This window comes from Aphelocoma coerulescens, chromosome 4 (genome assembly GCF_041296385.1).
Source record: "Aphelocoma coerulescens isolate FSJ_1873_10779 chromosome 4, UR_Acoe_1.0, whole genome shotgun sequence".
Taxonomy (NCBI): Eukaryota; Metazoa; Chordata; class Aves; order Passeriformes; family Corvidae; genus Aphelocoma; species Aphelocoma coerulescens.
The window spans coordinates 19,011,093-19,035,593 of NC_091017.1; the positions used below are offsets into that span (position 1 = coordinate 19,011,093).

The window sequence follows — 24,501 nt, forward strand, 5'->3', positions numbered from 1 at the left end:
GAGCCATCACATAAATCAGTCTTGGCTTACTTGAAATATGCATCACCAAAAACCATCTTGGTTTTGAGGCTCAAGTTTGGCCACTTCGGGTCTGTCCTTTCAGAAATGGTTCAGTAGAACTATTTACTGCTTTCCAGAAGTCAGTCCTGGCCCACAGGAAGAAAAGGTCCACAAAGCAGCTGTGAACACACTGGTATGGCTTTTTAGAACTGGATTCTCCTTTAAGTGCCAGAGTGAAGCAGCAAATAACCTAAATGGGAATGTACATGGATGGCATTTACGGCACACCTCCGTCTGCAAAGGGCATGCTCCAGGAGAAGAGCTCTGTGCAGAAGTCAGAGCACAAGCAACAAGAAAAACAACAGGCTCCAAACTAACAGTAACAACATTTCTGATGAGGGGAGAGAAAATTCTCAGCCAGTACCACTTTAAACAAGTTACATTTAATTTCTCTTAAAAATAGGTGGTCAAAATACCCTTCAGCCTACTCCCATCATTTATGTCATCACTTTGCTCTTACTTTTATGATGCTGTTGTACTAAGATGTGCAATACTGCACAGCAAAGAACAACATTATAATTGGGTCTATACTCACTTGACAGTTTCTTACTGAGTCGTAGTAGCAACACACCTCAAAACAAGACACCTTTTTACAAACATGGACAAGAACAGCAAGTGTGCATGCTGCTCTTTCCTGTTTGAAGATTTTGATTTAATAGCAACTAGTTTCTGCTGTGCTTGACATCCTGAAACCTTATGAATTCCTTTCTTCAGGGATGTTTGCCTCATCAGCCAACTTGGTTTTGTTTCTCTAAGAAGCTGAAGAACTGAAAAATATAATGGATCCAAGGTATGCAGCTAGATAGGTAAGAGTAGATGGAGTTTCCAACAGACTGGAGATAACCAAGCATAAAAGCCTCTGAAGACTCAAGTATTTGTCATGATTTTTAAATGTGTGTATCTGGCAAAGCATAAGGATGGGTAAAGAGTGCCCAACTCCAGACTAATAAATGTCAGAAGGGCCACTTTCATACTTCATTGCTGTGCATAAGCATTTCAAGTTAGTCCTGCTTATCACATGACAGCTTGATCTGCATTTTATAAGCAAGGACGGAAAAAAAATATGGTTTTCATTTAACATTTTCAGGGGCTGAAAATGCAATTATAAAAAATTGATTTATTTCAAGTTACTGTTTAAGAAAAAACATGGAAACAAAACCAAAGAAACCAAAACCACAGGTCCTTACAACACTTAAACCAAGTGGCTTATGTCAGCCTTTATTAGAATAATTACAACTAAAAGAAACGTGGTGCTTCTATTTTCACAGCAGGACACGCATCATAGGAAGTAATGGGCTACAAAGCTATAGCAATACAGTGGAAAAAAATAAAATTAAATAAACCAAACCCAAAGCTTGCTGCAGACATTACAGCTTCTTTTAAACGGAAACCACAGTTTTCAGGACAAGCAGAGTGCAACGCAGAGGCAGCAAGAGCATCAATCTAAGCTCAGAGAACTGGGAGCCTGTCAGACCAAACATGGTATCAGCTAATAGTGTCCTAAGCCACAGTGGAAGCAGAAGATAGGCAAGTGCAGATGGTAGGTTTGTTTGTTTCCCAGTCCTGCTCAGCTTGCCCCTGCTGGCACAGCAGGCAGGTGACTGCCTCCCTTCGGACAGCGGGGCACAGTCACTGAGCCATCTGGGCCTCCATGGCCTGCGCTGTCCATTCCGGGGCTGTCTGGCTAATCTTCTCCAGCAGGTTGTTCACTTGGAAGCACAGCGACTGAATCTGCTTGTCCCAAGTTGGCAAAGCTTCACGAGCTGAAAAGAAAAGGAAAAGGAAAAGGAAAAGGAAAAGGAAAAGGAAAAGGAAAAGGAAAAGGAAAAGAAAAAACAACCCACACTAAACAAAGCAAGTCTTAGCAATTCCTTTGCCTTGTCAACTGCAGCCTTTCCTTTTGCCACCACCCTCACCTAACTCACAGAGGAAGCCTTCCTTGCAGTGACATCAGGATCACTTCTGTACTCAAAAGCTACAATTATTCTGGCTGCCTGTTACAAGCCTAACTCCTGCATTGGAGGAGATTAGACAGAGAACTTCCTGGTGAACCTGTTCCTAGAAGGAGACTGATGGAATAAATTCACACTTTCCTGTGGGTAAGAAGACGCAGAGCAGGAATGAGTGAAGTGTCAAAGGTTGTCCCTTATGGCCAACTCTGCCACCTCCTGGCGACAGAAGGACGAACAAGCTCACTTTGGGCAGAAGGGATTAATAAACTTAGTATCCTTGGCCTGGCAGGCACCACCTCGAAAAGGTCACTCTGAAAGGTGCCAAAAACATAAATTATACTGTGGCTGAACTTACTCTCAAAGTGAACAATTCCATCAATCTGATCAATAAATCCGTTCATGCGACCCTCAGTTATCATCTGAGAAGCAATCTTCTCTGCCTGGAATAGCAAGGAAAGATGTCAGAAACTTTGTCCATTCTCAAAGAAGTTAGAAATTATTCAGACTTAACGAGGTGTGTGTAACACACAGGGGGGAAGGAACCTATAGACAGCAGTCATTATGAAATGATTAGACAAACTATCAGTGGCATCTAACTCCACTGTTGTTCATTCAACATTGTGTACCTCCCATTCTCATAAATGTGCTAGATATTTAACCTTCCTCATAATATGGAATATTTAGTGATTCCCTAAAATTTAACTGATTTTCCTAATATTTACCACAGATATTTTCTCATGCCATTCATGCTCCTTGTTTAAAAAAACCCAAAAAACGGTAGAAAATGGATACCTTGGCTGCAGGGATCTCTAGTAATGCTCCAAGCTCTTCAAAGGTAATGTTGTTGTAAAGTTTGCTTGCAGATAATAAGTTGTGTTCGATAACAGCTCTGTCCAGAATACTGGAACCTTTAGGGTTAGATGAGAAAAAAACCCCAAAACATTACTATAAGACTGAAATATTGGTTTATATAGTAGAGCAAATGAAACAACACTTCTCTTTTATTTTTCTGAAGTGCTACGTGTGCAGAAGGTCCCGATGCATCTGCCTTGCATCCCTGTTAAGCTGTGCAGAGACAGTGGACAAAAACAAATGGATGGCACATGGCTGATTTTAAAACAGATAAACCTAGAGTAAGTAAGTGGAGCCCTTGCTACAAGACTTAGTGTCTGAATTGAGGGGGTTTGACCTCCTGTGATCCTAGCTTGACAAATGGAAAGACCATTGGGGGTTTTCTTATTATTCATCACAGCTCTTAGGGGTACAATTAACCTCTCTCACTGTGCTTGTGATAAACCCTTATCTGATGTCTCTCTTCTTGACTGAACAGTTTTCAACAGTATAACTCATTTGCCCCTTAACCTCTAGCTGAAGATAAGCACATTATTAAATACCAACTAAGCTGCATTCTTTAAGGACAAACAGTACAGGTTATAAATGAACAATAAAGTGACCCAATGGAAGGAATGCAGCACATTGGTAGCAAGTACCTTCAACCCAGTTTTCACTTCTGCAATTACATGGTTACTTATTTTTCCCCAATCAGTGATTATTTTTCACTAGGAGGATTTTCCTGATTCAGAGGTATTTCATGCTTATGTATTTTTCCACTTTGATATTCTTCCAATCTAGAAAACTGAGACCAGTGTGTTTAGGATTCCAGTGAAGACACTACTTGACATTTTTTCTGACTGTTCAGAGATTCCAGACTTAATGTCATGTCAGTGGAGACATGTGTGAGGTCAAAACCATCCCCTCACTATGTCACCTTCCTGTCAAGTCAGGAAGCAGTTCAAATAAATGTATCATCAGTACAGACCATTTATGGCCTACGTGCATGTCACGGGTTTCTAGGCACCCTGTTCCTAACAGGGCCTTAGAAGTTCATGAGGACAGAGACTCAGTTAGAAATACTGGGAGGTTGTCAGTGAAGAGGACTGTACATGGACAGGGAAAGAAAATTTGACAAGTTATCTTCCAGAAGAGTATTTCAAAACCTTAATGGCAAACCAGAAAGATGAACTATGGCTAAGAAGCTTTACTTTTAAACTAATGATAAAAGCAATACTAAATTCTTTTCCATGACACTTCTTGACTGATTTGGAAAGTCTAACTCCCACAGATGAACACCTAGCATTACAAGGTTTTAGAGAAGTGTGTACCATCAGCTGTAGTCGCTTTCTGGTGAGGCATTAGCATAGCTGCAAACTCTTGCAGTTGATTTCCACGGATAATTCTGTCCAGATACATTTTCTCCAAGATCCCATAGGCTGCAAGCTGCTGGCATCTCTCATCCTTGAAGAGAGTAGCAAGCATGCGGGAACGCTGTTGCCCTAGGAAAGTCAAGAGGAATTCTCATAAATGACCGCCAAAGCACCAAGGATTTGGAGGTGAACAGCAGAAAGTTACCATCTTTTTTCCCATAATACATGCAAATAACAGCCAACAAAGCTCTACTGAAGAAGGAATTTGGTTGTGCTCGGTTCAAAGGCAAAGCCACTGAAGTAATCCAACTCTGAGCTAATAGTTTGCCAACAGGTAATGCTGACACCATGTTCACAGTTTTGGATTCCTCACCAAATCTTGTCACGAGGTACCTCCCCACAAGTAACACACAAGCTGATTTGCTTCAGGGGAAATACCTATGTTGGGTCTTTTACACAAACATGTAAGGTGTATTTTACCTGCTGATGCCAAAATAGTACAATGCAAAGCATGTTTCAATGCCTCCAGCCGCTCAGTTTCATGGACTATGCTCTTGTAGGACAGCTCGTTGTACCTTTGGGCAGCCTCAATGAACTTTCTTCTGTAGTCAAGTACTCGAGCATAGCAAACCTAGAAAGGAAGGATATCTCAGAAAAAGAAAAGCAGCAGAGGAGGCTGCACAATATAGGTGTGTAAAAATTGCACACTATCAAGTGATAGCTCCCATAAATATTGCTCTTCTGCTTCCTAGGGAAATCTGCGTCTTCAAAGAATTAGCTTGACTTGAAAAGTCCTTGCTACAGTATCATGGAAATCAACTGAAAGGGCATCTCACGTGCTAAACACTACAAATGTCTAAAAGCCAAGTATTGAGCCTACGTAAATGAAATATTGTACAGCTGGCACTGTACTCGTGTGAGTTTCCCCTTCACTACTGACACTGACAGCTACCACTTAGGCAGCAATTTATGTTTCAAGTGTTTGCTTTTTCCCTTTCAGCACGGTAACACCTGATATTTCTTCCTTCCTTTGTGCTTTTCTACGATTCACAGAAAATATTTACAGTTTCAACTGAGTGCGCACTTCAAAACGTAATATGGGATGAAGAAAAAAGGAAAGGGAAAACCAACAAACCAAAACCACCAGATGCTGAGCTACTGCTCATGGCACATCTGCTTTGCTACACAGAATTTTAAACGCCACCACACTTGACCAATTCCATTACACTGTAGTAATCACTGCTCACCAGTTACTAAAATGGTTTGAGAAATTTGTGTATGAACTATGTACACAGTAAACCCACAACAAAGCAGGAATGTCAGCAGTTAATTTACTACCTAAGACTTTATGCTACATTTATGTATGGGACTTATTAGTTAATTACTGGGGCATGGGAGGACTTCTACTGTCTCTAATATTGGATGCAATTTTTTCCCCCTCTTAGATTTATAGACAAAGGTGGAGGCAGTATTTTCAACAGTATTTCAGATGTTTTGAAGCCTAACTTTTATTTTCTATCAGTAAAGCTGGCATTTAAAGAACCATTACAGACTTATCTCCAAATGGTAAGGAATGAGTTAATTATTGCTACGACATGTCTCTCAAGCTCCCAAAACCATATAGCTTTTCCCTTTGTCTCTTTTCTCATGATGAGAGTTTTAATGGCAGTGCATAAAAACATCTCAATGTGGAATTGTCTCCCTGTAGAAAGAGAAAGCAATAAAGCAGGTTAGACAACCTTATAATGGATTTGCAGCTGTTCATTAGTTGATTCATTCTGCAGCAGGGAAGCTCGATTAATGTAAGCTTCTGCTTGAACTGGGTCATCATCCTCCAGATACAGCCTGGCAATTTTCAGGTAGGTCTCCAGTTTATAATCTACATTGTACTGCCTGTAGGGAAAGAGAAAAGCAAGTGCTCAGAGTTGCTCCAGAACTACCCTTGCTCTTAACTCTAAACATGTATTATGATTCTTAAGCACTTGGCAACATTTGCTTTACCCTGCTTTGTTCTTCCCTACTACCAAAATTAGTGCTTTCTGTACAGAGTAAGAAATTTGAGATGAATGCCAATATAGAACTGGCTCCTGCAAACACCAGTAGAAATAATGCAGTCCACCAAGACACAAATCTACACTCTCATAATTTGTTTTTTGTGGACTGGAAGTTTCCCACCAGTGGTGAGCCACTTGAGTTAAGAAGCAACCTTGCAGCGCAACAAATAGGTGCTAAATAGGCAAAACCTACAGCAATTCCTTCTATGTGCAAACTGAGAAAGGGGAAAGGACTGCCAGAGAAAAGTAACAGCAAGGGTTCTCAACATAAAAAAACCCAAACAAACAAACCCCACTTCACAAACACACAAAAGAATCCCCAACTGCATTTATTATTATCCAATTTCAAACTATATCTTCATTTTGAACTGAGAAGGTAGACATGTGGAAGAACTGCCACCTTTCAGGAACCTTTCAATAACCTTAGAAACATTGTTGCAAAGTACTATTAGAAAGACTTGTTTATCAGCACTAATTAATAGAAGGTAACTCCTGGTGCAGCAAACCCCAAAATTCTCACTCGCTGATCTAGATCAGTACAGAGAGAGAGAGCAGGTACAGATAACACCACAGAACTGGGTATAGCATACTTTTGCCCTGTTTCCAAAGGGATCCCCACCAACACTTGTGCTGCATTTCTCCAGTCTTCTTCTTTCTCATAGATTGATGCAAGATGTTGCCTTATTGAAGCCACCTGAAGAACAGTAAAATCAATAGCAAAAGTAGTCACTGTTTATAAAGCTTTTAAAAAGACAAAACAAATCTTTCAAGAACTGGAGCACCAAAAGTCACAAGCCATTTTTTGCAGTTACACCTCATATCATGCCTGTGAGGTATGAATGAGATGAACTGTGATTAGATCCTAATGCAGAAACTTCTACTTTGGAGAGCAGCTGTCAGCAGGCAAAATATCAGTGCTTGCAACCTGGCTTTTTAAGTGGAAGTGTGGGTGAAAAAAAAAATCATCTGATGTATTAAATTTAATTTATGCCTAATCATGATGACATAAAAGCAAGCATGTTCAGCTCAGAGTAAAAGCTGCTTAAAAAGACAAAAGATAAAGAGAAGCGAATAAAAATCATGGCAGAAACTGCCTCGACTTTCTTCTCAAATACTAGATCCTAAGGACTTTTTATATAAGCAACTTCTCTAAGAACTCTCAGATGATACTGCACATTCATACAACAAAACACAGAATTGAACTGAAAAAGCACAGCAGCACATTCAGTAGTGGAAGAGAATCGGGATTTCAAGAAAGCATTTTTTCGAGGTAAAATGGTTATGGCTAAAATAAACACACAGAGAAAATTCATTTATTTTGAAACAAAAGCTATTTGTCAGGGTGCATGCTCTTTACACCACCTGACTGTTCTACTACTCGGGTAAAAGGCAATACTATGAGTAGCAGTCTGTCTCTCTAGAGCACCTCCAGGAGGCTCCAGGATTGTTTCATTGTAACAAGCCAATTTCTGGTAGCAGAGGAATTACATGTCCATCATCATGATGAAGTGACAGTCTGTCCTCTTTGCACAGTCCTAAGTGCTCTCTGCAATCAGCTCAGGTTTTCCATGTACAGGGCTGCAAAAGTGGACTTTAAGTAGGAACATCTGTTTTGAACAGCTTTTTGAAAGGCTTGAAATAGTCAGCAGATAAGGAGGGGAAAAACCAAAGCCAAAGCCACAAGCCAAAACCCCCCCTCACTGATTTCTCACCTGTTCTTCAAACGAAATAACTCTGGGCTGTATCTTTTCCAAGGTGAAGTGGTAAATTTCTTTGGCTGTGCTGTCAGGGAGGCTTGGAAGGTGGGTACAGAAATCTGTCAGCAGCTGCCGTGAGATCACTAGACTGACATTCTCATTCACCACTGGTTCAGAGATGCACAGAAGAAAAAACACAGAATGGATGCCATATTTGTCAGTGCCTTCACTACAGGTGATAATTTGCTTTTATGCTAAATTTGAATATTTCAATTTCTAAAACGGTATGCAAGTAAAGGTGACTTTTTTTTCCTTTTTTTTAAAAAGGTGGGTTTTTTTTTTCTTTCAGAACCTGTTTACACTAGAGGTCACCAGAGTTCTAACCCCTGAGAGATAAAAAATGAAATTTTCACCTTGATTTACAGTTCTCAGTTGCTGAAATATCTTGGACAAAGCACATGTTTGGGCTAAATCTCACTAAGCTTATTCTCGACTTTAAAAACATTTTAATAGATATAATTTACAGAGATGTTCAATAAGCCAAACACCCAAACAAAAACTCCCCTAACAATTTCTTGGCAGTTTTACAAATGGAAGAAGGAGGCTGTCAGTTTAAATACCACCTGGCATCCAGTACCAACTTCAGCACCCAACAGAGGCTGCTTTGTTTTCACCCTCCAGCGCTGACAGGTTGGAAAGCTGTAATAGCCACAAAGCTTACAAATCCATTCCCTCTTCACTTCCAAATGTGGTGATGAGGGTTCCTCTTCCTGTTGTGTCTTGAGGTCCAACAGGACCAAAATACATTGCACTTACACAGCCTCACACAGAGCTAACAAACACACAACCCCACAGACCTCTGGCCTTCACTCAGTGTGCAACCACTTATACCAGATGCACTTACTTGCTTCTACAAAAGCTTTCAGAGCTTCAAGCTGTTCCACACCCGACAGCTGAATGGCTTTTTCCAATATTTGACGGTACCTGTCCATAAAGAAATAAAAAAAAGGTTAAAAATGACTTTTTTTTTCACTAAAAACTTCTGCTCCTCTGCTTACTTTTCACGTCAGAGCCCTGTTTTTGCTCATATTTTGTATGCTTGAAGGTGGCAATTCTCCAAACAGTTTGTTCTCAGGTACTATGAACATTCACCTGGAATTGGTACCTGGCTCTTCTTAAAACCCACGACTAGATTCTCAGATAACAGAGCTCATAATTTTTGTTATCTAAGAATGTATGTGTGATTTTGGAGGTTTAAAAAATGAATAATCACATGTCCAGGATAGTGCATAGAAAACTCAATGAAAAGTTTACTGGTCATAGATTAACCAAGGTAGTCAAATGTTCAAAATGCCACACTCTATGCGACTGGGTGATAAATATTATGTTACAGCCACTTGACACGAACAGAGGTGCACACTATGTGTTTTCAAGTGTTTATTGCTGCAAAACCCAGCAATTTCTCTTTTCTTGTTTCAGCAAGCTAATGAAACTTTGCCTCAGCGAGTGCAATACTGATAAAGTACTACATCCGCGTTCAAGCTACGTTTTGAAGGCAAAATTTCCAAGGTTTTCACACGAAAATCCTACAAGTGACACAGCTCCCCTAAAACACAAGCAACTGGACAGGGAGTCAAAGAATTCCAGGTGACGGATCTGCAGCTGACTGGACTCTCGAAGGAGTGAAAACCTACGTGACACATCGCGCCACGAGCAGCTCAACCCCTGAGGGCTGCCGTCCAAAATACTCTCTTAATGAAGAGAGTAAGAATTATTAATAATAACAAAAGAATCGCTGATACACGGCAGCAGAGGAAAACAAATTCCCCGGCCTCCCGCTGTGGCACAGCCCAGGGGCAGCAGCCGAGCCCTGAGGGGCGCCGGACAGACACGCGGGAGCCCGTGAACGAAAAAACTACACAACCACGAGGTGAAACCTCTCTGTCTCCTTTTTATTTGAAGAAACGCGGCCGCCGGACACGATCCGCCCTCTCAGCGCCCGGCGCCCCTTCACCCTCACCCCGCGGGCGGCTCGCACCCCTCGCCGCAGCGCGGGGAGGCGGCGGCGGCGGCGCCGGACAACTCACTTTCCCGCCAGGTCCTTGTGGGAGCCGCTGGAGTTCATCAGCTGCGCCAGGTCCTGCCTCACCGCGCCCGCCGCCATCTTGGGAGCCGCCTCCTCCCACCATGGAGCCGCGCGCGCCGGCGGGAGGGGGGGCGGTCACGTGACGGGGGAGCGCGCGCAGGCCGCGGGAAGGGGCGCGGGCCGGTGGGCCCCGCGCGCGGGCGGGCGGGGGGGGATATCCCAGGGCGCTATCCCACGGGATTGAAACCGCGCGTGGGATAAGGCCGGAGCCGCCGCCTCCCACGGGTGGTGCCCGCGCGTGGCCCCGGAAGCGGACGGCGAGGCGGGGCGGTCCCGGAAGCGCGGGGCGCTGCGCCGGCGGTTGCCAGGGCGGCGCGGTATTATGGGATGCGGCGGGGGAATGGCGCGGGGCGCGTGATTTTGAACAAACGCGGCGGCGGGATCGGCGCGGGTGCGGCCGCCGCCGCCGCGGCCGCCGGGAGCAGCACCGGGGGGCGCCGGCACTGGAGAGAGGCATCGCCAGCGGAGGAAGAATAAGAGCGCCCGCCCTCCCGGTGAGTGCGAGGGGCGGGAAAGCGGCGGCGAGAGGACGGAGCAAGGGGGTGCGAGCGCGGCTGACAGCCGCCTCCCGCCGGGAGAGAACAGGCCCGGCCTCGCTGGGCGCTCTCCCCGTGGCGGGCCGTGCTCCCGGGTGGCCCTGCCGGCCTCCCCGGGATGGCGCGGACAGTCGGTCCCGGCCGCCCCTCCGCCGCGGGGGTGCCCGCCCGGCGCGTCCCCTCCCTGCCGCTCGCCGGGGTCGGCTGCGCCCGGAGCCGCGGCGGAGCGGCGGGGTCACGGCGGCCCCAGGGCGCGGTGAGGCTCCCCCTCGGAGCGGGCTATGCGCGGGACCCGCCGGTGCGGAAGGGGTTGGGGTTCGCGGCTCGGGGGCGGCGCCGGGGCGGGGCGGCGGGGGCAGGTGCGGCGGGGGCGGGAGCGGCGGTGACGGGCTGAAAATGGCGGATCTTTCGAAATACGGTGGCAGCCGCCGGCGCTGACGGGCCCGGGCCGCCCCCGCGAGGTGAGACCCGGCCCGGGGGGCGCGGGGGAAGCGGCCGTGCTGGCGGCACCGCGCGGGGACGGCGGCCGCTGGGGCTCGTCGCGCCGGGCCTGGGGCCGGCGGGGCCCGGCTGCCCCGGCCCGGGGACAGCGCGTCGGGCGGCTCCGGGGCCCGGACTGCTCGCCGAACTCGCCGGTGTACGCCGCCCGAGGAGACCGGGCCGCCCCCGGTGAGCCGCCGGGGTCGCGCTGGGCTCCGCCCGGGTGGGTGAGGACGTCCCGCCTGTGTCAGCGGGATGCTCGCTCCGGCTCTGCCCCGCGGAGCGGGTGCGGTGTTTCCTCAGCTCACCCCGGTGCCAGGGCGCACCTGTGCCCTGAGCGTGCGCTGCCCGGCCGGTGGACAGCCCCCAGCTCCAAGGGAATGTGACCGGTTCTGGGCTCCTCAGTACAAGAAAAACAAGGAGATACTGGAGAGGATCCAGCGGAGGCCACAAAGATGATAAGGGGTCTGGAGCATCTCTCTTATGAGGAGAGACTCGGGGAGCTGGGTGTGTTTAGTCTAGAGAAGAGAAGACTGATGTCATTAATGGACATAAATATCTCAAAGGCGGGTGCCAAGAGGATGGTGGCAGAGTTTTTGGTGGTGCTCAGCAACAGGATAAGGATATATGGCCATAAACTAAAATAGAAGAAGTTTCACCTCAACATGAGGAGGAACTTTACGTTGAGAATAGCAGAGCACTAGAACAGGCTGCCCAGGGAGATTGTGGAGTCTCTCTCTCTGGAGACATTGAAACCCACCTGACCATGGTCCTGTGTCACCTGCTCCAAGTGGCCCTGTCTTGGCAGGGAGGGAGGACATCTCCAGAGGTGCTTTTCAAACTTAACAATTCTGTGATTCTGTGAATGTAGCCAGACCGTGTTTTCAGATAGTCCCATCTTTTCTTGTCACTATTCTTGCTTGTTATGAGGTATATCAGTATTCAGAATGTGTTTTTAATTATTTGTGGCCTTGACTTTGAAGCATGTAATGTACTAATTATGTAATGCTTGATATTGAAGATTTGGGTTCTGGAAAGCCCTGTGGCATTGAGAGCATGTGAAACTGTCCACTGGAATATACTGTAATCAGGAGGAAAGCTCTCAGACTTAAGATGTCAGGTGAGGAAAGAACAGATATTTAAATCACCTTTTATTAGTTTCATCCTTCTGAACAGTTCCTTGAAATATATTACAGTTACTGTAGGAAATACTGAATATAGAGAAATAATTTGAAGTACTCTTTGCAATGTTTACATGGAGCTGGCAATAACAAACAGGTAATGAATCTGTGAGTATGTGGTTATTTTCTTCACAACAGCTTTTGGCTTATTGGAGGCAAGAAGAGTAGTGTGTTATTAGATGAAAATATTTCTTCTGTCAGTGGAGTCCCTTTGTAAAATACAATGCATTAGACTTGTCTTTTTTTTTTTTTCTTAAATTATTATCTGTCAAGACATCCAATTTACATATCTGTCAGCAAGTGGTAAGTGTTGGTTACACGCCTTGTACAGAATTGCATCAACCTAGATGATGAGAGCCACACAGAGAGATGTGTGGCTGTACTGCTCTGTAGGCCAAACACTCTTACAGGCTGGCTTGGAGAGTGCATTTGAAAATACAGCCCAGCTTCTCTAATGGGTTAAAAAAGTACTTCATGCTTGTTGTAATGGGGTAAGCTTCAACAGTTTGTTATGCAAGGTTGCTTGTTCAGCTTATGTATCAAGAACTATCTGCTGATGTTTGGTTTGCTTATACTCCTGTGATGTCCACACTCAGATAGTTTGTAACTGAATGCTCTGAACAGTTCAGCTGGAATTACTGAGAAGTTTTAAATGCTTTCAGGTAGAGTATCTGCTAACCACAGGTAAATAAGGGTGGTGATGAAGACTACTGTCAGAATTAATCCTTAGAGATGTTGTAGAGATCTCATACACTGTGATATATTTTATTCTGGATTTGGAAAAACCATCAGAGTCCCTTAGGTTCTTTTCCCTTACACTTGTTTAAAAAATATTTGTAGGGGGAACTAAGGTAGATGGGGGGGGGGGGAACGACAACATTTGATTTCTCCTTCAGCAACAACCTGAGGTTCCTTATCTGTCATTTGGTGTGTTTGTGCTTTTGTTCCCTATATGTGCTATAGAGGTAGGGCTTTCTTTGTCACATGCTGTGAGAAGCACATCCTAATGTCCTACAGAGTTTGTACACTACAGCAGTGGGAGGGTGTGGGGGGATACTTCATAGCAAGTTCCTAGGAGGTAAACTCAGGATTGTTTGGGTTGGGTTTATTATTCTTCTTAGTTCCAGGAGCTCCCAATGAGAAGTGGAAAATGTTTCTTGAATTTTTGTTTCGAAGGTTTGCATTTTGCCAGGCCTTATATTTGAGTAGCTTGGTTTCCTTGGTTGCTCAGAAAGCTGATAAGGAGCATGTGGCTTTCAGTACAGCCTGTGACTAGGCTTGCTTACCTGACAACATTAGAAATCTGAAAAAAATATTCTTGCACAAGAAAGAGTGAGAGTGACAAAATAACCCCTTGATCAGTCATGAGGTGCAAAGCTACAGGATGTGAGAGATTCTCATGTTCCAGATCTTCATTTGTGGCTCCTTAATTTGTGTGTCACTCCCCTTCAAGAGCCATCCTTCTGCCATTGGATGTGTTGCTTCTCACATGAGGGTTGTGTCCTTAGTTTTGGGCTCTGCTTTGAGCTGTTGCATGAGTTCTAGGTATGTACTGCATCCCCCTCTCTAGGGACTGACTGTTTTGGGGTTTTTCTTCCTTTGGAGTAACAGCAGTTTCTGCTATAGACTCAAGAACTTTGTCTTCCTTGGATGAAATTATTGTTTCTGTGAAAAATCTTTCAGGTGTGATCCCTTGGTGCTGCTCTGGTGCTCATAGACTTTGAACTGAGCTATCTCAGCACACTGACTTGCCAGAATTTGCTTACTACTTTGTGGAGTAATTTTCTTCCTGGGTTGAACACCAGTGTCAGTGGCATGGAGTAAATGGGCCAGTGACAACCTACAGTTGATGGCTTTGATCCAGCCTGGCTCCTTCATCTGGGCTGCCCTTGCAGCTACATAGATGTTTGCTAGCACAAGAAGGGAAAGTGTATGGAAATGAAAGGGCAGATGCCAAAGGTGAGCAGGACACCTTTAGCAGTAGTTAATACACACAGGGAACTGAAATATAGGGAGAGTAATGCCACTGCTCATGTGCACACAGTGGTCAAAGTAGCAAATGATATTTGAAATAACAGTGCAATAAAGGTATTGCTAGGATATTGCTTACACTAAATCCTATACAATTGTAACAGGTGCTTGTTTTGTTAGTGTATAATTAACAATTTGTTGACATACAAGGTTTTTTAGCTTTTACTTTTCATTTTAAAATTATAATGGAAGCATAAATTATCCAGAATTTACCAAGGGATGAAGGATCTCTTCAGAACTGGTATGTGGACAAGAGGTTAGTTGGTGTGTTGATTTGTTTTTTTTTCTCTGTCCATTGTTAAAAACAACCAGCTAGCGCCTCTGTTATAAACTTGGCAGTGGAAACATGAGCTTAAGCAATCTCATCATGGAAAAATAACTCAAACAAACCCAAAACCCTCAACTGTGTAATATAAAATTCTCATGTACATATCACTTGACAGCTGTCAGTTTAAACACATAGGAGTTGCTAATTTGTGTACCTTGCCCATTCTCCTGATCTGCTGCACACAGTTGTTTGTGTGGTGTCTCAGGCAGCGAGCACTCACTTAGCAGAATGTAGAGTAATGGGAAGGAAATGGTGTGCATTGGTTGAGGGAATTATGGTTGCCTTGGGAACTATTTTGTGACTATAGGTGGTTAATTTGTGGTAGAAGAACACCTGATATTTTCTTAAGTATTCATTGAAACTGTTGGAAAAAAGACCAGATACTTACACTAGTTATGTATTCAGCATTTGATAAGGAGTAAGGTTGGGTTTTTTTCCTTGTTCTAGTTTGCCACTGGTATTGTATTTGGTAAATCTAGAGCCATGATCCTCTGGGAAGCATGCAGACAAACTGCCTCCATGTCTTGCCTTCTGTAGAGAGTAGAAAAAGGAATGGAAATTGTTTTGCCTGTGTTCCACATATTTTATTACTGTGTTAAAACTATTTGCTTTCACTCTGCTATTACATATGCAAACATGGTGAGTTTACAGTCTTAGGTGATTAATTTTTCCACTTACTCTTGTTAATCATAGCTTCCTCATGGATTCATCTTTTTCTGGTTTCATGAAATGCATTTTGTTAAAGTATCTCTAGCTCAGTAAGCTTAAACAAAAGCCTCTCTGTTGAAAAAAACAGTGCTGAGTGATTTTGTAATTCTTTGCTTTATGACAAAACAAACCTTTCAATTTTAGAGAGAAAACAGAGAGTGTCAGAGAGAGTAAGAAAATAGGGAATGCGTGAAATGAATGACACTATTTTGCCCATTATTGAAAAGATAGCAAAATTGAAGAATGGCAGATAATTAGGAGAATTGTAGTACAGCAAGATCACCTACATGCAGTTGTGCTCTTTCATTTGACAGTATGCCAGGAGGGCAGGGTGAGTCTTGGGTATACATACGTTTCTGCAGAGGCTTTCCTAAAGAATGAAAACATGTCTGGTGTCAAGAGTTTCTTAAGAACTGCATTTCCTATTTTTTTGTGCCATTCTTTGTGAACTTCAGTTGCCTGGAATAGTTGATGGGCTTGTTTGTATTTGTTAAAAAGGGATGAGAGAAACAGCAAACAAGGAGATTAACTAGCCTGTTCTTGAGTTTGTTTTGCTTATAAAATGACCCAATAAAAGGATTTGTTTCTCTAAGATTTATTTGTTTTCCCCTTGAAATCAACTTAGGCAATCAAGTGACCTTCACTTTCTAAACTGTAACTTGATTCTACTTTGCATAGGTAGGTGTTCTAAATCCCTTGTACTAGCAAGCAGTCAAGAATCTGTGAACTGTGAACCTTGTGTTGTTATGCATTGATCTTTTCCTAAAATAAATTTTTTCTTTGCTAGGAGAATGCCTGGATCATTAAATGACCAGTGGGTGTTTTTCCATTTGCAGAGATTAGTTTTGGTGCCAGTGCTGTGGACTGGCTACACTGGAATGATCAGTAAGGCTGTAGTCAGTTTTGCACTCAATGATATTGGCAAAGTTTGTCACTCCTGTTTCTTGTGGACAAAAAAATGTGGCTTTCCCCAGGAGAGAAGCAGAAGACAGGCAAGAGGGAGGCTGCTTGTGAATTTTTACCATCGCTACTGGAATGACTGGGAAAAATAAGAGCTCATTCTTTGTTGAACAGGAAGGTGAGTTTTGGTGTTATGTCAGTAAAAAGAAATAGGTTGAATAAAAGGTTTTGACAAGTTGGATGTCCTGGATTCTTAACAAGAATTCTTAGTGACATTGATAAATGCAGATGCTACAGAATTTTGCGGAAAGACATCCCATAGTTATTTTTAAGTTCTGTTGCTGCTGCTGGGTTGGTTTTGGTAGTCTGTACAGTTTGATACAGAGCTGTTTGGGTGTGTGTCCTGAGCTGGATTGTGAGAGAATTTAGAGTGACAGCCTCTGGTGCAGGTGTGTCCAGCTCTTTGTGGGTACATGGTGCTACTAACTGTGTAGTGATGAACAAGGACAACTGAGTCACACAGAGAACCTGCCAAGCTGCAGGTCAGCTCCAGTGTCCTGTCATGTGTTAATCACTGCTAATCTCCAGCCCTCAAAATTGACCTGGCAGTTGGCTAAAGCTTCTTTTGTGTGTCAAATTGGTTTTAGATGTAGTAAAGAGCTAGATCTTGCTACATTAAAAAAAAAAAGCCGAACAACTTCTTCCATGGAAAAATACGGTTAAGGCTTTTCATGCTATTGTTTCTTCACTTAGTAATTCTGAGAAGATGAACATTCTGGATCTGTATCAACTCAGTGTACTTAGTGGTGACTTGTTCAACTGGTGGTTGAGCATGTTTGCCATGAAAATCAAATTTGGAAGGGTATCCCGTAAGGACAGATTTGGGGCTTTTCTCAAAGCCTGCTGGTTGTTTAGGTTGGGTAGTAGGAAAAGGTTCTTCCCCCAGAGAGTGATTGGGCACTGGAATGGGCTTGCCAGTGAACAGCATGGAGGGTGCATGCAAAGAACTCTTCTTCCTTAAGTGTCCTTGCTTGGCATATTGTCTGGAACAGAGTTTCTCCAGGGATAGGATAAGATACAGTGTCGATATCTTGCTGTGTCACTTTCAGCATATTGAAAGGAAAGGCTGTAAGAGATACAGTGTAGTCCTAGTCACCGAAATGCTTCTTTCTGGCTAGTCCTGCCTGTAAGTTTTTGGGAGTTTTTGAAGTGTATCCAAAGCTGTTGGTTTTCTTACCTAAAGCTAATGAAACTTAGGAGTTTGTGTTTCAGAAGCTCTTCAGCCTTTTATATTACGACACATGAGACTTCAGAGGTCTGAGAAGAGCCTGCATTTGAAGTGACCCACATCGTACTGGAGCAGGGATGAAGATTCCACAGAAATTCCTTTTTCTCCTGTTGAATTGATCTCAACTCAAAATCTTAATGTGGAATTTTATTCCACAAAAGTCAGTCAGCTATTGCACAGTCCTAGTTGTTTAAGTAAGTTTTCCCAAAAGGAATACAGAGGTGCTTTATCTAGAGATTGAAGTGAGAAGGAAGTGTTAATAGTGTTTTTTCCTGAATGAAGGAATCTGGATGAAGTCCTGGTTTGCCTGCAGGTGAGCTGTTTATCTTCATCTCAGCCCTTCTGCAAGTAAATATATTCTGTACTTGTGAAGTGTTGTCATGTTTAAAGCTGGTAGAACTGCTGAGATCTGCAGCTATAAGCATGTTTTCCTGCAGATCACTCCAATGTAACTGTTCGGGCTGTCTTTATTGTAATGCTTCACTGGACTCAAAAATTAAGAAAGCCAACCTAGATTTCTAGGATAAGTTTAAAAAGCAGTAGTGGCCATAGCAGCTTTCACCACTGTTCAAATCTTGACAGCACCACCTTTAAAGCATTGTGCTGTATTGTCTTAAGATTCTTTTTCTGGTTTTCTTCTCTGTGGTGTTCTAACTTTGAAAAGGATCATGACTGCATAAGACACATAAGGAATTAAGATTTTAGAGCAAAATGTTGTGTGCCATTTTAATATATTTTTTTGAAATTAAATACTTCACTGAAATCAGTGTCAGGTGTGGGGTTTTTGTTTCAGTTAGAATGAACTTCATGCATTGTACCTCCCAGCTGGGCAGTACTGGTGTAGTATATATGTGATGCACTGGCTCATCATTGTGCTTCCCAGTTGGCAAAGTCTCAGTAAAACTGGCAGGTTACAGTTCTGTTGTGATGAACTCTTGTTCATAAATACAGCTCTAAAATGTAAAACTCTTGCTGAAATTGCTGGCAGACAGACACATCTTAAAGGTGTGCAATATGATAACACCTGCTAAAAGTCTGTGGGGAACTCGATATCAAGCCTATGGTGGTAGTTTTCACATGTGTTGTTAAGAGTGTTCTTGGTGTGATATTGCTGTATCTTCGGAATTCTTCTGTAGCCTCACATTCAAGAGGTGTCTGGAGTTTGGAAAGCAAGACCTTTATTTCAAGCTATATATAGAAGACAAAAATCTGCATTTTTGGGGGGTCTAGTGATAAGTACTCTTCGCATTTCAGGTTTGTTTGGTTTTTGGATTTTTTATCAGTCAAACTAAGTTCACTACATGTTTATTCAATGTAATTTTAGATTTGTAATGCCTTACTGTTGGCCTACTAAACACTGCAGAAAGTTAAATTATTTGAAGTTATTTTAGGTTTTTTTTCCTTTTCATCTCAAACCAAAGTTTGTAGGGAACATAAGGTTAGAAGTACTTCATTAAATGTAAAGGCCCTGGAATCTACAAACCCCAAATTTGGATTGTTCTCTGTAGTGAACACCTTCAGAATGTGTTTAGTGGCCTTAGCATCTGTGCAGGTCTGTGTTTTAGCTTTTGTGCTATGGTATGTTTTGAAAATGACTGGCATGCAAACCAAGGGGAGGGCGAAGGGAAATGTTCTGATTTTTAGTTTCTATTTTATTTTTAGTTTGCCTAAAGCTCTGCTTGAAAGTAGAACATTGTTTCCAACTACAGAAGGCAAACTGAACTGCTTTGAAGTATTCTGCTGCACAGAATGTTATTTCCAGTACTTTCCTGGAAAGTTGCTGTAAGTGAGGTGTGTGGCAAACAAGTAGTGTTTAAGACTTTAACTAATGACTCTGAGTGAGTGCTTGGAGTTTTGTTGTGTTTTGTTCAGTACCTCACAAGCGCTGGAATGTTCTTCCTTAATAATCTTCTTTTGTAACAGATGGTACCTTTGGGCAACGTAGTATTTTCTTGTGGTGGAAAGGGGGTTGTCCAATCCAGAGATAGATATCTCAGTGTTTTGAAATGCTGGTTTTCTAGGAAACAATGCACTCACTTGTACATGTAACATGATTCAACCATTTGCAATTTGTATGACATGCTGCTCTTATCCAAAACTTAGTTATAGCTTTTTTTCTTTTTCTTTCCACCTTCCATTTCGCCTGAAAGGCTCTGACTCATGGAGATTTTTGGTTATGTACTCTTTCTAAGGTCCTTGTTAGTTTAATTGTAGAAATTGCTTTTGTACTTGCTGTGTGTAATTGAATTTCTGTGATAGCATGCTATGATTCCTTCTATGTGAGAAATAGTTTTGATGTAAAGAAAACAGCTATAGGTCACAGGATAGCTGAGTCTTAAAGTATATTTGTCGCAGCTGTTGTGGTGAAGGAAGAAGATGCAATTGTGTAAAACATTTCTGTTTTGAAGACAGTAAGACATGAATTTTTGAAAACTTGAAAATATTTTTTTTCTTTACAGCATGTCTGCAAAGAACATCATCTCTTTCTTCCTCTGTGATTTGGGTTTTTTGGGCAGGAGGGGGTGCTCATTGTGTTTTAACTGTCCTTGTCCATATTTTGTGGTATTTTATGTTAATTATAGCAGCATGGAGAGCTTAGTAACTGTTTCATGGTTGAATAATTGCAACATGTTTTTATTCCCCTACATCCCAAGAGCTGGGAGATTAGGAAGAGGAATCAGAGCAGGTGAACGAATTGCTACTGCAGTACAGTGTTTCCACGGGATTGTACTTAAATCTCTCTTCCACTGGATTGTACTTAAATTGTTGCAGCTTCCAAGTGCTCACAGAATCACCGAATGGCTAGGGTTGGAAGGGACCTCTGGAGGTTGTCTGTTCCAACCAAACCTAGGACAGGTTACATGTGTTTGTGTCTAGGTGGGTTTCTGCAGAAGAGGACCCTCCACAACCTCTCCAGGCAGCAGTTCTAGTGACCACACTGTTCTAACTCACCCCAGGGTGCCACTGGCCTTCTTGGCCACAGGGGCACACATTGCTGGCTTGCAGAGAACTTGTCCCCTGGAACAACTCCCAGGTTGTTCTCCACAGAGCTGCTTTACAGCAGGTCAGCCCCCAGCTTGCACTGGTGTAATTCCTCACCAGGTGTAGGACCCTGCACTTGCTTTTGATGAATTTTGTTAGGTTCCTCTCTGTTCAAGTCTCACTGAATGGTAGCACAACCTCTTGGTGTGTCAGCCACTCCTCCCAGTTTTGAGTCATCCACAAACTTGCTGAGGATACGCTCTGTCCCGTCATCCAGGTCATTTAACAAGTTCAGCAGGACCAGACCCAGTACTGACTCCTTGGGGAGCACTGCTGGCTACAGGCCTCCAACCAGACTCCACCCAGATCACAACCCTCCATTTCCCTCTTCTGACAACTGTACTTTAAAACCCTCCTCACCATCCAGACAAGCCTATGAATGAAGAATCTCTTGCCTTTCTCTGGCAGATTGACCCCACCAGTCCCTCACAGACCAGGTTTCTCCAAGCCAGTCCCGTGGTATGAGTACCCAAACTCCTACTGGTGGCACAGGGAGTAGACGGGGCTGCCTTAGCTGCAGCATCTTTCCTGCTGTGATAGGTGTTTCCTCTTCAGTCTGCAGAGCCTTTGGGAGAAGTCTCTTCCTCCTGCCAGTCCTTGTCATTGCAAGCCTCCATTCTTCAGCATGATGATTGCCCCTGTCCCTTCTGCATGTGTTGATGGGGGAGTTTTTGTCTCTTTGGCTGTGGACTGAGTGTCCTGCAGCCTGTGCTTAGAATCAGCCATCCAGCTCCTTCCTACCATCTCCTGCGGCTCAGCCACCTGCTGCAGGAGGTCCAACACCTGGGCACACCTTTTGCAGACAGGTCTGCTACCTGTCCCTGCCCCGGCAGAAAGGTCTAGGCATTGGCATTTGAGGCCTGGTCATTTCAAATTGCTTAATCTCTTAAGTATTAAGTCCCCCAAAAAATCTGATTTATTCAGCTCAGCAGCCTTTAGGAGTTTACGTATCTGCTGGTAGTGGAGAGTGCTGATAAGCAGAAGCTGAAAATTTTGAAAAGCCTTTAAGCACCTAAAATGTGGTTGACAGCATGTCAAGCTTCTCAGTTAAATCATCAAGGATCCATTCTGTATTTCCCCTTCTTCCTGCTCTTGCTTTTGTTCTAGTGAATGGACTTAGGAATGAAATATATTGTGTTTTTAAACCTTTGCTAGTTAAGGTTTAAATATGCCAATTTTATGAATGTAACCATACAAATATTGTGGAATTTTTGAGTTTTAAAATCCTCAAATGTAAGCTATAGCCTGCTGACAGTTTTCTGCTGCACCTTGATTGGAAAGAGAAGAGATGGTGTTGGCATATTTTTGTCTCAGCAATGGAAATTCCAAATGTTACCCCTTTTGTACTGACTAACTGGTGATACTGCATTCTTTTGTATTTATTTTCATTAGAGTCCACTGTACTTGCAGTGAACAATTACTTGTTAGGTTGTCCTCTCTTACTTTTCTGCCATTCATCTGACTCGGGTTTTCAGCCTCATTCTCCCCTTTCTTGAGAGCAGGCTTTATTGTTCTTCTTCATACCTCCTTTTAAGGGTTTTTGCACTTCTGCAACTTCTGAGTTTTAGCTCAGAAGTTGAAAATATTTGCACTTTTTGGCTCTTAATAGTGCTACTCTTAAGTGTATCTGTCCCAGCTTTAAAGAACTACTAGCAGATACTTCTGTATTTGGCAATGATATTTAGTTTCACTTAGATTTTTCTTGCTGATCCCAAGAGAATCCCTGCTGCTTTAGGAGCCCATTTAGGTGTATTGCATTTATCAGGCTTTTGGTTTTGAGTGGTGTGGGTTTGTTTTGTACTTCACAAGGTGTGCATACAGAAGCTGTTACTAATTTGATTTCCTTATTTTCTGGTGAAAGTGACACTTGAGAATTTGGTTAAGAAATGAACATTGCCAATGACTCAAGGCAGGTCTGGCCAGTGTTCCTAAATCTGTCAAGTTATACCAGAGTGTTCCCATGGCTGAGTGCCACCAGGCCAGTGCTGTGCACTGAAAAGAGAATGAGAAGGGGCTCACTAAAGCAGCCACAAATGGTGATGAGTCCCTTTGGTCCTCTGCTTCGTTGTCATGGCCTTGCTAACGTGCATCACCTTCCCAGGAGTTTGTGTAAAGGTGGTCTCAGAAGCCTTGTTTCTGTGTAATCTGAATTTATGAACATGTATTTTGCTTGCAGTACATAGCCTTGCTGATGGTTTTGTAAGGTGTCACTGTACTCAAACAGCTCATGGTTGCAGGCTGGAAGGTTGGCTATTCTTAGTGAAATGGAGATGTTTCTGCATGTAGTAAAATGCAGTTGCTGAGAAGTACAAGCATTGTTATGTCTTGCATTTTGTTTACTTCTTTGTAGATCACTGTGTTTTATTATATTGATTTTTTGTTGTTGTTGTTTTCCTGTTTAGTGTGGCTGTTCTAGTATTTTATCAACAAAGATGTTAATATGATTGATCTCAATACTTTTAACAGAGTTTCTTAAAGATTTTGCAGTGACAGAGAAAAAAGATGAAAATTCACAGATACCTGTCAGACACCATTCTGTATTTTTGCCAACAATCCTGGTCTTCTTTATCCTCTTCCTTACAAATCCTCTTTATCCTTTACACCATCATAGATATATTGTTCTTTGTGACTATCAAGAATAGGAATCTGTTTTATGAGTAGGATGATCACAGGTGGTTTGCTCAAACTGAGAGTATTTTCCTCTCCTCCTCCTTGCTGTACCTAGCACTTTTCAAAGTTGTTGGTCCAAGACTTTGCTGACAATATGCTTTAGTCTCTATTTTTTTAATGTATGTGGCTGGTTGGGTGTGCTGAGCTATGTTTACAAATCTTCATTATGTGGATTTCTTTGTGAACTTTTATTTAATTGTATGGCCATTAATTTTTAGGCCAAGATTATCTGTTTAGTAATCTGAACCTAGGATTTTTGTCAAGTTTCCCGGTCTGAAGCCTAAACACTTTCTTGGTCTAGATTGCTTTTTTTTCTTCAGGTTTTGAGTAAACACTTAGTAATGCATCTTTTCAAGGGGTTGTAGTTAGAACTCTTGCATTATCCAGTACTCAGAGCATAACTGCTGAAGTGAAGGGAACTTACAAGGGTTTTAAATAGTTAAAATAATTCTCTACCCTTTCTTGACAACCTCAAGGCTGTTAAGATCCTAAAAGAGGTTGGCATGCTTTTACTGTTGGTAATCACTTTAGTAGAGGAGCTGGAAAAATGGAAACAGTATAAAAGCATTAGTAAAAAATAAACAGCTGAACTGTTGAGAAATCCTGGCTAAATACCAAAAAGTAAAAATCTGCAGGGATGTTGAAGCTGCCTTTGACAGCAGCCTCTGGTATAGCCAGGATGAGATTTTAATTATTGCCTTTCACGTATCTATTTCAGTCATGTCCAATATGCAGTGAAGAAATAAAACAAGTGGGTTGTGTTATGGTTCTTTTTTGCTGTTGCTGAGCACACTAGCCTGAATACATTAATGGAAGCTAAGTTTAAAATGACCTGATAACTGCAAAATCCTCCAACGTGATTGCTATAAACTGTTAATCCAGTAACTATGAGTAATGTTTCTTTCCTTTTCACTTCTCAGTTTCGGATTCCAGATGTGATGTGATGTATTTCTTTTCCTTCTGCATTCTGACTTGCAAGTGGTTGGTTTGGACTCAAAATGCTGTCTAAAAGCCTGACTCCATGTATGTTAATATAAATATACTTTCAGCTAGATATAGGTATTTAATAACCACTTACTTCTTTGTAACATGACCAAATGGCAAGGATGAAGAAGGCAAATAACTGTTGAACTATAAAACTACTTAGGTATATTTAAGTATTTCATGGTCATACTGTTAAGAGATACTAAGAATGACCTTTCTTCTTGGGAAAAACATGTACAA

General features: G+C 42.7%; 2 protein-coding genes across 3 annotated transcripts in view; one reads left to right on the forward strand and one right to left on the reverse strand.

The window, feature by feature from the left end:
* Positions 1-1,240: 1,240 nt before the first annotated feature.
* COPS4 (COP9 signalosome subunit 4) lies at positions 1,241-10,236 on the reverse strand. The gene is made up of 10 exons (XM_069012956.1): positions 10,055-10,236; positions 8,872-8,951; positions 7,983-8,134; positions 6,861-6,964; positions 5,956-6,109; positions 4,697-4,847; positions 4,175-4,345; positions 2,805-2,920; positions 2,368-2,452; positions 1,241-1,823 (listed from the first exon to the last, which is right to left on the reverse strand). The coding sequence occupies exons 1-10, from the start codon at positions 10,129-10,131 to the stop codon at positions 1,690-1,692; spliced, it is 1,224 nt and encodes a 407-aa protein (XP_068869057.1). The 5' UTR covers positions 10,132-10,236; the 3' UTR covers positions 1,241-1,689.
* Positions 10,237-10,477: 241 nt separating this feature from the next.
* The window catches only part of LIN54 (lin-54 DREAM MuvB core complex component), a 40,053-nt gene continuing 26,029 nt past the window's right edge, over positions 10,478-24,501 (forward strand). The window contains exon 1 of one of the 2 annotated variants that reach the window (XM_069012955.1): positions 10,478-10,607. The gene's annotated coding sequence lies outside the window, so the exon portion shown is untranslated. Of the gene's footprint in view, positions 10,608-11,022; positions 11,111-24,501 lie in introns of those variants that run through there. The other variant, XM_069012952.1, reaches the window with a different exon arrangement.

Bases quoted from the DNA above. Each gene is read 5' to 3' on its own strand.
- COPS4 (XM_069012956.1), bottom strand. From the start codon at position 10,131: ATGGCGGCGGGCGCGGTGAGGCAGGACCTGGCGCAGCTGATGAACTCC. The intron at 8,952-10,054 runs GTGAGTTGTCCG...CTTTATGGACAG, and splicing joins CACAAGGACCTGGCGGGAAA to GTACCGTCAAATATTGGAAA. The intron at 6,110-6,860 runs GTATGCTATACC...CTTTCCCTACAG, and splicing joins CCTTTGGAAACAGGGCAAAA to GCAGTACAATGTAGATTATA.